Here is a 15,704-nt window from a genome sequence, read left to right on the forward strand (position 1 = left end):
ACCACAAATAATTAAGGACTCACTACCTATAACTTGCAGAATATTTTAACAATATTATTTGTGGGTATACTAGATGTTAAACCTGTTACAAGTCACCAGAATGTTAACGCGCGTACATAACTTAGCTCCACAGTTTTGATCGCACAGATTTGGCCTTAGTTATAGTTTAATACAAATCAAGCTGCCACACAAAATGCCCCGTACCCAATCCTTTTACATTAAAAAATATAAATCTATTCTTCTGTATAAATAACATAGTAATCACACTGCGGATGTATAACGCATTGGTGTCAAATAATGCCGTCACTGTAACTATTGGCCGAATAATCTCTTATTTGACTGACTAAACATTATGAAAAAAAAAAAAAAAACACCAAGACCGCTTGTGTACTAAAGCTATTTGCCGTGTTGAAGAATAAGCGATGTTAACCAATTATACTTACAACCGTTGAGTCGAGTCAGTCATATACGAGAGCGGTCAAGCACGTTCGGTCCTTTCACGATTCGATTGCACTTCAAGATAAATTATTCTCTTATAGGTACACTACATATATATATAAAATTATAATTATTATGCAATGTAACATAAAGGGAACAAACGTGCTTTGTTCGTGTGTAATACGGCCATGACGCCACACGGGAAGAATCTCAAAGGCGTATCGCGTCGAGACATCGAAGCAGGCAACGGAACGAGCCGATTGAAATAAATAAACGCTTACCAACGCGGCGTGTGCGTGCACAGTCGCGTGTCCACGTAAAGTACAAGCCAGCCATGTATAGTATACAACGCGCCGCCAACCCGTCACACGCCGGCGCGACTACACGCCCGGGGAGACTGCCACTTGTGTATCTGGAAATATTATTTGATTCTTTAATACAGTGAATGCTCTATATAAGCAACATTCTTTATATTTTATTTATTCTACCCAGCTTAGTTAGTAAAGGAAATAAGTAAAAATATTTTCTCAAACATGCTTAGAAATTTGAGCATTATTTTGACAACCTTCTTCAAGATAAATCGAACTTGCGGTACTGGTCGAGCAGCGGCCGGCAATAGTTGTATGAAAATCCATATCTGTCGTGTTTAGCGGCCAAATAAATTACTATGTAAAATCATATTTGTCGTGTAATTTAAAAATAGAACGATCTTCTACTCCGCAACATGGCGATCAAAGAGGTAACTTATCAAAGGTTTAATTTAAATTTCGAACTGGCTTGCACATAGAAAGCTGTTTAGTGAAAAAAAATAATACTTTGGCGCGTAAAAAACTATTGTTATTAGTTGTTCGTCAACTTCGTCATTGGTTTTAAATACTTTTGTATTTGACAAAATGAGTTCAAGTGAAGACAATGAGTGTAATGAAATTATTTTAACGCCACCTGATTTTGTTCAATGGAAGAATGAAAGAAAATCGAAATCCTTATCCGAAAATGTTTTTCTGGCTTATTTCGGCGAACTCGCCAATAAAGTGAAGCTTACAACGCTTTGGGTCATCTATTCAATGCTAAAATGCACAGTTTTAATGAAACATAACGTGAATTTGAATAATTTCCGCGCATTATTTGAGAAAAGTACTATACAAGCCTTGGCCGCAACTAGGCATTGATAGACTCACGTATGTGTGCCTCGGGTTCCCCTCGGATTCACACGTTCGTCCATCAATGCCTCTCTTTAGTTGCAGTAATGTACTATTCCCAGACGGTAATAGTACATTACTGCAGCGGCCAGCAACTGAGGCATTGATGGACGAACGTGCAAATGTGGGCCGAGGCGTAGCCGAGATTTTGTAATTGCTTTTGAAAATTGACAGATAATTGCGACATTACCACTCCTTATTTTTCTTATGTACGCTATAAGGGCCGGTTTACGTACGTGAGGCGATCGAGCTCGTTACGGATACTGACCTGGTTAGTTCGGACGCAAGTACTCGGAGGAGTTAAAATCGAGCAGTACGGGTGACGCAGGTTTTTTTTTAATAAGTTATAATGAAATGGTAACCCCGCCTGCATTATCGGTATATGTTAGAGGGACACCAGTGAGGGATGATAGTATAATATTTCACAAGAATTAACCAAGATGGTTTCAGGGAAACAACAAGGAGCTCGACATAATAGGGTATATTGCTAGCAACGGAGTTATAGATCCTCATTACTAATAATCCTTTCTCAAGGACGGCGCGGGTGGTGCGATGGCTTGGCTTGGCGCGCGTGAGGCGGTCGAGCCGCGGGCACTGACCTGGCTCGCTCGCGGCTAGCACTCGGAGGAGGAGTTGAGGTCGAGGGGTGCGGGGGGTGCGGTGGGCGCGGGGGGCGCGGGCGGCGCGGGCGCGGGCGCGGGCCGCTTGGCGCGCGTGAGGCGGTCGAGCTCGGCGGCCGCGTCGGAGCGCGCGGCCGCCGCGGCCGGCGACGGCTCGGCGGCGCGGGCGCTCGGCGACCCCGTCTTCTTGTACAGCAGCGAGTTGAAGAAGTTCGCCAGCACGCCCTCGTTGCCCGGCGTGCCGGGGCCCATGCCGATCTTCGCGCCGTCCAGCTGCAACGAGTGGTCAGGCCGTTAGTTGACGATTATTGAAAACCGAATACTGATGTCCATGGACAAGGAACAAACTGTTCCATTTTTAAATGCACTTATACTTCAATTGCTATAAAATTATATGATCATTATTTTTCTACAACTAGAAACCAGAATCAATACATTATAGTGGCATTAATATGTTCAATATGTTACTATCGATAGCGCAAAGTACGAATTAACTGTCCCCTTTCACTATCTAACGATTTAACTCACTGTGACTTATTTAACAGTACTAACACAATCTTTTTAGATTCTGGATTCGTTAATTCTAAAAAGTCGTTGAATGACTGGTTAGATTTGAGCATGTGCCTAGAGAAAATAATGCGTCCCAAATTGTCAAGTGTTTGTTTGGGACATATCAAGAGCATTAGAACATTGGTTATTGTTGGCAGTGTGTGTAGGTACCTGTGCGGCGGCGCGTTGCGCACGTAGCGGCGAGTCAGCGCGGGGCGCGGGCGCGCCGGCCTGCAGCGCGGCGAGCTGCCGCTGTAGGAACGCCTGCTCGTCCTCCGCCTGCACTTCCGCCTCGCGGCTCGCACCGCTCTGGAAACGATATCGCACGCTATACTATCTACTGTACGAGTATAAGTATATAATTCCATAAAAAAAAAAAAAAAACTACAATCGCAAATACAGTGGAACTGGCCAAATTTTCATAGATACTATACACGAAAAGTTATTCGTTACTTACTCTATGGTTGTAATGTAATTTAATGATTATAGACGGCTATCTATATATATATATATATATATATATATATATATATATATATATATATATATATATACATTTGTATTTAGAATGTGGAATATGTTCTAAATTCAAATATTTATGATGTAAAGGACATATTATGAAAATTTGAAATTAGAATGTTGAATAACCACAAAGCAAGTCATTATTACGTTTTATAAGAGTCGGCACTACTTTTATATTTCTTTTGGTATAGATTCATTTTTAATAGAATATTCATAGTATCGTACAACCATATATCTCAGGCACAAAATTTCGGAATTGATAGGTATCATAAAAAAAACTATTTCTAACTTTTAATTTTCTATTTCAATAAACAGATTGCATAAATTTATGCGTAAAGATTTTTTGTTCGTAGTTGCGTCTATTTTGTGTTGTCACTGCCAGTGACGTTCGTCCACGAAGGATTCAAATTTCGAAGTTTAATAAATTTGACTCTCTCATTCTTATACAAATAGTTATTCTTTTTTTAAAAACAACATTCCTATTTTTTTTTTTTTTTGTTTAACTAGCCGCGTCCACTGCAAATGTACTCGCTTGTTATTTATTTAAAAAAGTTCTACATACTTTACAACAATACATACAAAAATACAGAAAAGTTGAGAATCTCGAGTTTTTTCTTAAGTTTTTCAATTTTTTTCTAATTCAATTAATAATTTAATACATAATTTAGCTTAAGGAAATAAATATATCTTAATCTTGATATACTGGCTAAATATTTTAATACTCACTTTCCGTATGGCGGGTTGTACAATAACATCTCTGTAGTAGTCGTCTGGCTTACACGACTGCATGTTTTCATATAATATGCTAATCTTCTTCATGCTATCCCAACCAGCAGGACTGGAACACAAATTAATATATTAAATTTAATAAAAAAAAAAAAATAATAATTAGAACAGTGCAGTAGTACTTTTAATAGTAGTAGTATTATATACATTAATTTTTTTATTTTAACCTTATTTTTTTTTTATAACGGTTATTTTTACTTTTATATGTCTACGTACACTATGTTTCACTATAAATTATTATTATTTGTCAATACATAATATCATAGATTACATGATTTTAAATAAAAAAAAAAAAAAAAAATAGGAAAAAAATTATATTATCCGGAATGATTTTCCACTGGTTTTCAGTTCAAAATAATGGTCTGAATTCACCGTTTCAGTTTTTGACTACCTGCCCCTATACCCTGTATATGCCCAGAATGGCAAATGAGCATATAAGAATGCCTTTTTTGACAAACCTTAAACCAAACATTTGTCAAAAAAGGCATTCTTAGCCCTTAAGACTCTATAAGATAATAAATAAACACACTTTCACATTTATATTATTAGTAAGGATTGCATGAACGAAGATCAAAAGCGGGTAGTAAGAAAACATAATGTAAAGACGTATACTAACATTAGTACCGCGTCTTTCTCCACGATGAGGGCGGGCGTCCTGAACGGGAGGCCGTATATCCGGTGCGTGAGATACTTGTAGAGCAGGTCGCAGTTCTTGTCCTCCTTGGCGCTGGTGTAGAACAGCGCGGCGCCGTACTGCAGGCAGAACCGCCGGATCCACTGCTGCATGAAGTCGAAGTGCTCGTCGCGGTAGTCGTGCTCCTTCTCTAGTGTGCTCATGTAGTCAGTCTGTGGACAGTGGTAAGTATTTTCAAATAAATACTTATTAAATTAGCTCCGTACAGTCCCGGGTATAGAATGAGCCACCCCTTCCTTCCCCGTGGGTGTTGTACTAGGTGATTAAGGGAACTTAATGGTCAAGGCATAGTTTTTTTTTATACAACTTAGAATGGCAAACAAGCTGACGGCCCACCTGATGGAAAGTGGTAACCGTCGCCTATAGACATGAGCAGTACCATGGACATAACAGAGTATACTGTTTCGCCCATGATACCCCCCATGCGTTGCCATTCCTGAGGGCTCAGGTGTTATTCCTCTGTACCCAGTAACGCGCGCCATATCCCACCCTTGAAACCGAAACACAGCCATGCAAACACAAATGCTTCACGGTTAAAACACGAATAGGACAGAGGTACCCAAGCAATCGATTTTTGTACAAAGAAGCAGCGTAGTTGTACAAAGAAGCAGCGTAGTTGTACAAAGTTTCCCTTTGATAATTATTATTACCACAAATCCTACCATTCCATATTAAACATCTATTCCTGAACAAAAAATTATAATAAAATAAATTTCTAATCAGCTATCCAGTAGATACTTTTGTATATTTATCAATATGAACCAACGATTCTGGAAAGGATTGTTTTAGGCACTAAGTTCTCTTTCTATAATATTGCAAATTGGGGGGAAGGGATTGTTAGTATTGTGGAGGTTAATCTCCATTGCTATCAATATACCCTATCAGGTCGACCTCCACGCGGTTCCCCCTGGAAACTATCGTGACTAATTCATCGTTGAATTCGTCACGATGGGCTAACTGACCTGCCTTTTCATCCTCACCTATCACCTCTCACGGGTACCCCGTCAGTGTATACCGATAGCGTAGGCGGGGTCACTGTGCCATTTTCACCCATTAAAAAAAATATTGCAAATTATGTAACAAATTTTTTTTTTAACCAGTATTTATATTTTTTTGTGTTAAAAACTTTATGATGTCTACGAAAATCGACGTATTTAGAGGTTAAAAGGCGGTACAGATTATAACTTTCTTTGCACTATTTAAAAAAAAAAAACTCACCTTAGTAGCAACGACAACTATATCAAGGCCGAGGTTGGTGGTGAGCACGGCCTCTGGCAACGGGTTGTCATCATCATCGCCGTTCTCAAGGTCGTCGGAAAGGTTCCGCGATGACCTCTTCATCGGTGATGACGCGGTCGGCTCCAACTCGTCCCCCGGCTCCGTATACCTCTGCCATTTCTGTACTTGTTGTTTTTTACTTTGTAGTCTTTGTTCTGTAAACAAACCGTATAACAAATCAATACCTCTATACCGGTGTTTCCCAACGTGGGGCCCACGACCCACAAGGGGGCAATTAAAAAATTAACTCGAAGCGATTTTAACCCACTCGCTCCGGGCCATTTAAATGCAATGCTAGGAGTAGATGTCGGTGCAAAAATTTAACAGAAAAAAAGTAATTTAAAAAATGCTGTAAATATTAATTAGGTATAATTTCGTTAGTCGTTACCAAAATATCAACTGGACGATCAGAGTCGCCAAATAAACTTTGTCGGGAAAAATTATGTATGGGGGCATAAAAATGTTTAAAATGTTCAAGTGGGGCATAGCATAAAAAAGGTTGGGAAACACTGCTCTATACGATTTCTGTGATGCAGTGGGCACATCATTACTTTGGTCCTGTGTTCGATTTTTGCTTATATGAATATTGAAATGAACATTTCTAAATTGGTTCGTGATGAACACTCTTAAGAAACTTAGTGCTTTTAAATTACCGTTTAATTTATATTTATACCATTTTATTTATATTTTAATGTAAAACAAATATTATTGTAGACACTCTATAATCTGTACCATATATCATATCATATTGTCATTCCTATACTTCCTACACATTTAAAGAAAACCCTTAAAGTAGTACATTTAAAAATAAATTTAAAAACAACAATAACTGTACCTTCTCAATAAAATGGCGAATAATAAATTTAAACAATTTGTAATTAATAGAATTAACAAAATTGAAAAATAGAATATACCACTTAAAGTAACTTATTCATACTAATTTTATAAAAAGATTTGTTTGTTTGTAATAGATAAACTCAAAAATTACTGCTTCAATATTAAAAATTCTTTCACCTATAGAAAGCTACATTATCAGCGAAATACACAGGATATTCTATAATCTTCTAAACCTGTGTACTCGTGCGAAGCCGCGTTAGATCGCTAGTCAAGTATATTTAAATTATGTTTATTTTATACTTGTCTAGATAATTAATACGAGAAATGTAAAATTATTCGTGCATCTATCTAGTCGCGGAGCTGTTCAAAACTAGACCTAAATACAGTTATGTTGTGACTAATGCATAGACGTAGTCTAAGCACTAACATTGCACACACGCTATCCAATGCAATGCATGTATTTGTTTAGGCATATGAAGAAAATCTGTGCGACTTCAATAGAATTTAGCACAATTTATTTAAGTATCTTGCGACACGACGACGATGTCTTAATAAAAGCACATGGGAATAATGTAGTAACTAGTCTGGCCATAAATTACATAAAACTTTTCTTAAGTTTTTAATTATTTTGAATTTGGAACACATTTATTATTTTAAAAACTTCTTTCGATTTTGCGCCATTTCACATATTTTTTGTGTTCATTATCAAATTACAATATGGAATGGGGTGTTATAGAAAATAGGATTGCAGTGATCGATCGGAAAGGTACAACGTGGTCATCATCCTGCGTCAGTGATGGTTTGGTGGAGCGTGTCTTATCAAGGAGATACAAAACTACATTTTTGTGATAAAGGAGTGAAAACTTCAGCCAAAGTGTATCAAGATACAGTCTTGGATTGTGTTATGAAACCTCTCAGCAATACACTTTTAAAAATGTACCGTGGATTTTCCAGCAGGACTGCACCTGGTCACAAGGCACAAACTACTCAAGTCTGGCTTGAAACCAACGTCCCAGACTTTGTAAGAGCTAAAGACTGGCCCTCATCTAGCCCAGACCTCAACCCTTTAGACTTCAAATTATGGTCAGTTTTAGAGGACATGGCCTGTTCTAAACAACATGACGACATTGAGTCTCTAAAAAAATCTTTGGACCAAGCAGTGGCGAAATTTTCCATAGAACCAGTGCGTAAATCCATAGATTCGTGGCCAGACAAATTAAAGACCTATATAAAAGCCAGCCAAAAGGTGGCCATTTCGAATATATTTTTTTGTTTATTGTTGAAAGTTTAATAAATATGTAGGTATAAATTTCAGTAATATTACATTACTTCATTAAAAAAATGCATTTTCATTTGTAAAAGAACTTATGGCTGGACTAGGTAAATTGCAAAAAACATTGTCAAAATCGGTTCCAAAACGTAATCGCGTAATAGTCTTAAAAATTTTTGCTCCATAAATAAATCTAAAAATTTGCTCTATAAAAAAAACCTGCAGAATAAATTTTATATCTATACTAATATTATAAAGAGGATAGATTTGTTTGTAACGGATAAACTCAAAAACTACTAAACCGATTTTAAAAATACTTTCAAGAAAGATAATTTAAAAAAAAATATTGGCGATCCTTATGAAAATCGCAATAATATAGCTCAAAGTATCAAACAATTACCTATTAAAGCTAATATATTAGTCTTCCATCTATTTACCCGTGCGAAACCGAGGCGAATAGCTAGTGGAACATAAATTAACAAAATTCGATTTAAACGAACATATCACGTTAGAAAAAATTATATTTTATTAGCTTAATAAGTTGCCATATATAACTTATAAATTGTCATTGTATAAATAAAACATAAAAAAAATGTCAAACGCTATAAAATATAAGATAAACGTATTATATATTCAATTCGCGTCTACTTACATTACGAATACAATGACGTAATACAACATGTCCGTGAGTCACAGTTGAAAAATAAACATTTGGGACCTCAAGATATTGATTAATTCTTGCGGTATTGCTAATACTATTCGTGAATTGACGATATTATAATCTCCTACTATAGTTTTAAAGTCCAATTTTTATCTAATGAAATTTTAACTATTAAACTATATCGGTATTATACATGAAGTAGTATGGGGTTCTTAAAAAAGGATGTATTAACTTCTCAACTGTGGGGGGAAAGGGATTGTTAGAGGATACGCTGGCGGAGCACCAGTGAAGGGTGATAGATGAGAATGAAAACAGGCCAGTTAGCCCATCATGATGAATTCATCAGGAATTAACCATGATAGTTTCCAGGGAGAACTGCGAGGAGGTCGACCTGTTTGGGTATATTGCTGCTAGCAATGGGATTCTCAGTCTCCATTACTAATAATCCCTTTCTCCCCCTAACAATCTCTTTCCCCCCTTTGATTTATATTGAAAAGTAAACTACTAGACGGATTTTGATAAAATATCTACAGACCAATCAATCTGTAACTAGATTTTAGATAAAAAAAAGAATTTTCCATATTAGTTTTCAACTGATGGATTTATGAGACTTTCTTTTATATCTGTTGTAATTACAATCGAATTGAGAATCTTCTTTTTTTGAAGTCGGTTGAAATTAATGCATTGCGCGTATGTTACAAAAAACAGCTCAGTCGTACGGTTTCGTCTGTATTGATCAACGAGGATCGGCTATGTCGAACATCTTGAATTGGTGTTCATTGAAGTTTTATCACACTTGAAGTAGGTGTTTTGTTGTGGGCCACAATCTTAACATTTTGCTGACTGGTGACGAGTTAACTCGTCAGTTAAAGGCTGATATTATGAAGCTATCTAAAACAGGTGGTCTACCATGAAATGAAATTCCGAATTTTCGGTCTCAATTTCGTATTTTTGTTCATACTAAAATCGACCCAATAAATGGAGCTTAACATTTCGTTCATTATAAATCCTATCCTAATAGTCCTAGAGGAACGATATTTTAACATTTTTAATAATTTTAAATGGCATGTATTATGTAATTTTAACATCAAATTTCTGTTTCGTTCATCCCCGAAATTTCGAAAAATATTTCATGGTAGGTCCTCTGCTTCACCGTCCGATGGCCATGGGGTTGTTTCGAAAACACAAATATTTGTATTTTTATACTACTTAGAATGGCAAACAAGTTGACGGCCCACCTGATGGAAAGTGGTAACCGTCGCCTATAGACATGAGCCTATATACTGTTTCGCCTATGATGCCCCCCATGCGTTGCCATTCCTGAGGACTCAGGTGTTATTCCTCTGTAAATTCACGTCATATCCTACTCTTCAAACCGAAACACAGCCATGCAAACACAACTGCTTCACGGTTGAAACACGAACGGGACAGAGGCACCCAAGCAATTGACTTTTGTACAGAGTCTCCCTCTGGTCCTATTGTGGTTTGGATTGTTATGGTATTATATAGGGATATGCCATGTTATGTTCAACACATATTTTGCAGGGCTGCCATTTGTTATTGACGCATGTACGAGGTCATCTGAATTTATAACTTAGATAAGGGTGCATTGACCTTTAAAAAAACTAAGAATATATACAACACTTACCTGGTGTGAGATCCAATTTATCTATATGGTCGCCGAGCACAGAAGCCCAGCTCTGCAATTGGTCTAGTATACCCCACGGGGTTGTCATAGCGACTGTGAGGAGGACCAGCGTGTGTGGGAATGTTTCCTCGTTGAGGGCGAATTTGAGCAGATTTGTATGCCCTGGGTCACCATCCAACACCCATACACTGAGCCGAGTGTGATCTGATGGATAAAAGACGAATTAAGTTTCAATTTTTGAAAAAAAAAAATAAAAAATACATGTATACAATGATGTAGATATTAGGCATACAGCTATTCATGTCTTTTAGTCAACAATTACTATTATCCATCTGGTGAACATTCAGCTTGTTTAGCATTTTGAGCTGCATAAAAAAAACATAGTTTGTAGGTAATGCCTGTAAATGCCTGAAATACTACAAGTATCACCTACAGATGTGCAGGTGATACTTCTAGATTAACTCTTCTCTTTCTCAACACTAAAGAAGTGAGGTAATTTCACAACTTGTGTGAGTGTGTGTGTGTGTGTGTGTGTGGGGGGAGATTATGGTCACCCACTCCTTAGTCATTACCTCACCCCTTAGACATTAGTTTATTATAATATTTCTTTCAATTGTTTATTTTCATGCCTTTTTTTTTCATTTATTTTGTTTTCATTCCAAAATGACAAATCTTTCATTGCTCTATTTTTGTATAAATGATTATCTCTATTGCAATATGTAAAATAACTAATTAAGATTAGAGTATGATAGGGCTGTCATATCCTTATAGTATAAAAGACTAAATAAAAATAATTAAAAAAAAATATTTGTTTAGTACCCATAGTATAAGATCTGCTTAATACAGGGCTAGATGACGCTTATCTATGTGCAAGATTATTTATTTATTTACATAAAAAAAAAAACAACTATGTCAAAAATCATATACTGGAAACATTCTTAAAGCAGTTTAAACTATGTGTTGATTAGTCAATCAATTTCTCCTTGTAAATGAATCAGAAAATTTCCAAACAAAAAAAATTCTACTACTGTACACACAAGACAGTAACAAGCATGTGTTTTGTATTTAAATGAGGTCTAATTAGCTCAGTAATGACTAAAACTGTTTCTTAATTCATTCCACATTATTAAAGAGATAAATGTTTTCCTATTATGCTAATTGGATTGTGGGAATTTTACAAGCGTGCCAACATTGAGCAGGTCCCTATGGGATTGAATACAAAATGTAAGTAAATCATAATCAAACAAGCATTTTATTATAATAAAAATATAGGTCACATGAAGATTGTGAAATTACATTAATATGACTATATGACGTGATCTACAGATAACAAAAAATTATAAAAATTACATTGTTAAATCAGAGGTTCCCAGACTTTTTTTCTCAGAGACCACTTTTAAAATTTAGCTAGTTCCGGTGGACCCCCTGCAGCTAGCTACATTTCTACCATATTCCCAAAACTCGACGTAAAATGTAAAGATTAGATCTAACTATGGAAATTTGCATTGCAGCTGAGTTCCAACCATGAATTAATAGTTTACAAAAAGAAAAAAGTTAGATTTGATTAGTTAATTAATTAATTGATTGTGCTGTGAGTGGATGTCAAAAAAGTTAATGTTGGCTAATCAGAAAAGGGATTCCATACAACTTTACTTTTTTGACATCTACTCACAGCACAAGGAACCGATCAATTCTCACATATTTCATTTAGAAAACTCACCACTCGAGTGGTAAAAATAAAAAAAATAGTATATTTTTTGTACTGTATTTAGTCAAATATATATTTATTACACTATTAATTATTATTGTTATCATATTACATTGTAATATGATTGAATTTTCGTGAACCCCGCTTACGAACTGTGAACCCCATTTTTTTGTCATGCTAACATAGACCACTGTCAAGTTTCCAAGACCCCTGGATGTACACCTGAATCACTTTGGGAACTAAAGCTTTAAATCATCATGCAGGGGGTTCCAATGCAATATAATAATCAATCTTTTTTGTACATATCTGTCTATATGTTTATCTAAATGTTGTGCAATTTAAAATTATAAATAATACTAAATTTAAAAAAAATCTTATTTCTATCCAGCATATTTTGTAAATTCTATTTACAGTATAACTAGTAATATAATAAAAGTTTTTTAAAAGATCTATTCCAATATTAGTAATCACATTTTATACCCAAATTGGATGACAGTGGAATAATATGGTCACCATATCATTGAAATAATGTAATAGATAAGGGCCATAGGATCATTTTAATTAAACCAAACATTGCATTTCTATTTTAATTTGTCAATATTTAATGAATTAAATTTCAGAGCTTGTGAATCATCATAAGATCTATATATAAAAACTTTATTTAAAAATATTAATAGTAACAAATGGAATAAAATGTTTTATCGAGTTTTGTATTATATATATATCTATATATATTAATGATTTCATTACAACCTTGAAAATTTAAATACATTGCGTATTTAATATTCATTTAAATAAATAATAATCACATGTAGGTTTTCTTGACAATTATCATTTGTTGGCATAAGATTAAAGATTATTTATTTTAGTGATTATTTTATATTTATTATAAAGTATTTCATATTGAGTAGTTTCAGTAAATCATATATAATAGATTAATTTAGTATAAAACTAAAAGTTACATTAATTTGTTTATGTTTACGGAATCATAACCAGTGGGTCATATCCATAAAGAATATCTATGTAGTTCATTTGTTTTTTTTTTGAAGGATGAAAATGGTATGGTAACCCCCTGCGCTAACGGGATACGCTGGCGGAGCATCAGTGAAGGATGATAGATGAGAATGAAAACAGGCCAGTTAGCCCATCATGATGAATTTATCACGAATTAACCATGATAGTTCCCAGGGGGAACTGCAAGGAGGTCAACCTGGTATAAATGGCTGAGAATCCTATTGCTAGCAATAGGATTCTCAGTCTCCATTACTAACAATCCCTTCCCCCCCCCCCCCCCCTATGTAGTTCATTAAAAAAATATTGATGTGGTGGAGGGTAAAATCTTTTTTTAATAGATGATAATGGAATGGTAACATTGCCTGTATTATTGGGACACACCGGCTTGGCATTAGTAAGATGATAGGTGAGAATAAAAAAGCAGGTTAGTTAGTCCATCGTGATGAATACATCTGGAATTCAGTATGATGGTTTCCAAGAGGAACCACATGAAAGTCACCCTGACAGGATATACTGCTAGCAATGGGACTACCAGTCCCATTTCTAACAATCTCTTCCCCCCGGTGAGTAATATTAAGCTTATATAATGAACATTAAACATAAGTATTCAGAATTACCTTCAATTGATATTATTGTATAAAATATTAGTATTTATTGGTAAATATGCAGTATATAGAAAAATTTATTATATTTAATATCATTTTGTATGAATATTGCTATAGAAAAGTTTATATATATTAAATAAAAAAATAAAACAGAAAAAATCATCAAACTAAATGCATGTTCTATTTATAATAGAATAAAATTTATCTTTATTTATAGATTTGTTTACAAGTTCTTTTAAAACATTCTTTTTTTTTATAATTCAACTGATGACTTTAGGTTGTTGTTATATGCAGAGATGAAACCACATGAAATTCAATAGTTTAATTTAATAAATATTGAATGAATTAATTCACTTATATATTTATTAAGTCTAAACAAAGCAGTAATAATATGTTATGTATATGTATCCACTCAATATATCACTTCAATATTAACAAAAAAATATGTCATGAATATATTGAATAAGTAATAAATGGAAATATTATTGCACTCTTTTGATATTAAACTATTTTTAAATAATAAATTTATATTCATGAACAAATTAAATGATCTAAATAGTCCTGCAAGTAAAAAAACTATTATTTTTATAATTGTGAGTGTGTAATGTTTGTGTTGAATGATGTTTGGATGTCTATTACTCAAACAATTGAGATAGATGAATGTCAATTAAATTTTGGTAAACAAATAAACTGTATCCTGGAATTACAGCATACTTTTATTCCAATTTATGTGGGCAAAGTTTGTAAATAGCATAAAATACTTACCATCTCTGTACTCATCTCTTACATCTATATATGCATATTCAAGCGCGGACCCCTTCTTGGGGTCTTCAACGCCTTGTAATTTTGCTACAAGTGTGGTTTTGCCTGTTTCATTATCACCCAAAACTAAAACATTTTTATTTGAAGGTAGTTTTGTGTTCCCTTGATTTTGAACTTCCTCTAAGATCGAAGACCTGCAAAAGATATAATAGTTTCATTTTGAGCACAGACTGATCGTAAATTCCGATAAAGAATGAGAACACTTCAACTGCATGCCACATAGTATGGAGAAATGTTAGTGGATGCTACAATATAGTGAGATTTCGCTGTCACTTTACATACAAAGGGAAGACGTAGCAGCTAGGTCACATATTTCTCAGGTATGAAGCTTGACATCACGTAGGTGTGACACATTGGATCCCATAGAAGGGGACTGCATGTTACACATAAAACTAACTGTGAATTATTACCACAAATTATCCTTTGCGTCGCCGTTCTCTTTCTTTTTAGATTTAAGCCCATTAGCCTGGCCGTTTGTCTCCATTCTTCAGTAATTTTAGAAGATAACAACGGCACAGAAAGGCTTTTCTTTCGTTTTCGTTTCTTCGGCCGTTCATACGTCACTCTAGCGATGATACAAGTGTTGCAATATCTTATTTTTAGCCTCAACTGAACAAAAATAATGGTAGTTAATATTCTTTTGGATAAAATATAAATTATTCATCAGACGTTACATTTATTATAATTATTAAAAATTTTAAAGTCATAAAAAAATTAAAGAAGTTTATTGATATAAATAAAGTCGATATTTAAAAATACAATTTTTCATTATAGCCATTCTTACAAGTTATTTTGTCTATTTATTTGTTTCTACCAAATCGAAAAGATAGCAACATTACTTAGATGTAAATTATTTGTAAATATTAAAAACAATAATATTTACAATACAAGTATATAATTAGTATTAAATAAAAATAAAATGTTTTTTTTTTAGAATAAATTTAATTTTACATAGACATAAAATACACTCTGTAATGGTCTCCATAAACGGTTGTGGCTGGGGATATAAGTGGTGATAGTTATGTCAATTAATGGTGACAAATGTCACCAACA

The 15,704-nt window shown here is 34.6% G+C and overlaps 1 protein-coding gene across 1 annotated transcript; it reads right to left on the minus strand.

The window, feature by feature from the left end:
- Positions 1-224: 224 nt before the first annotated feature.
- On the minus strand, positions 225-15,241 carry LOC113516616 (cytoplasmic dynein 1 light intermediate chain 2). The gene is made up of 9 exons (XM_026901047.3): positions 15,062-15,241; positions 14,595-14,785; positions 10,503-10,706; positions 6,027-6,241; positions 4,731-4,960; positions 4,055-4,166; positions 2,978-3,115; positions 2,237-2,530; positions 225-850 (listed from the first exon to the last, which is right to left on the minus strand). The coding sequence occupies exons 1-8, from the start codon at positions 15,133-15,135 to the stop codon at positions 2,252-2,254; spliced, it is 1,443 nt and encodes a 480-aa protein (XP_026756848.2). The 5' UTR covers positions 15,136-15,241; the 3' UTR covers positions 225-850; positions 2,237-2,251.
- Positions 15,242-15,704: the final 463 nt, after the last annotated feature.

The sequence above is a fragment of the Galleria mellonella genome, unplaced genomic scaffold (assembly GCF_026898425.1).
Source record: "Galleria mellonella isolate WM207_F2 unplaced genomic scaffold, CSIRO_AGI_GalMel_v1 utg83, whole genome shotgun sequence".
NCBI classification, from domain to species: Eukaryota; Metazoa; Arthropoda; class Insecta; order Lepidoptera; family Pyralidae; genus Galleria; species Galleria mellonella.

Coding starts and splice junctions, on each gene's coding strand:
- LOC113516616 (XM_026901047.3), bottom strand. CDS start 15,135: ATGGAGACAAACGGCCAGGCTAATGGGCTTAAATCTAAAAAGAAAGAG. Junction 14,786..15,061: donor GACGCAAAGGATAATTTGTG/GTAATAATTCAC, acceptor TATCTTTTGCAG/GTCTTCGATCTTAGAGGAAG. Junction 10,707..14,594: donor AAGAGATGAGTACAGAGATG/GTAAGTATTTTA, acceptor TTTATCCATCAG/ATCACACTCGGCTCAGTGTA.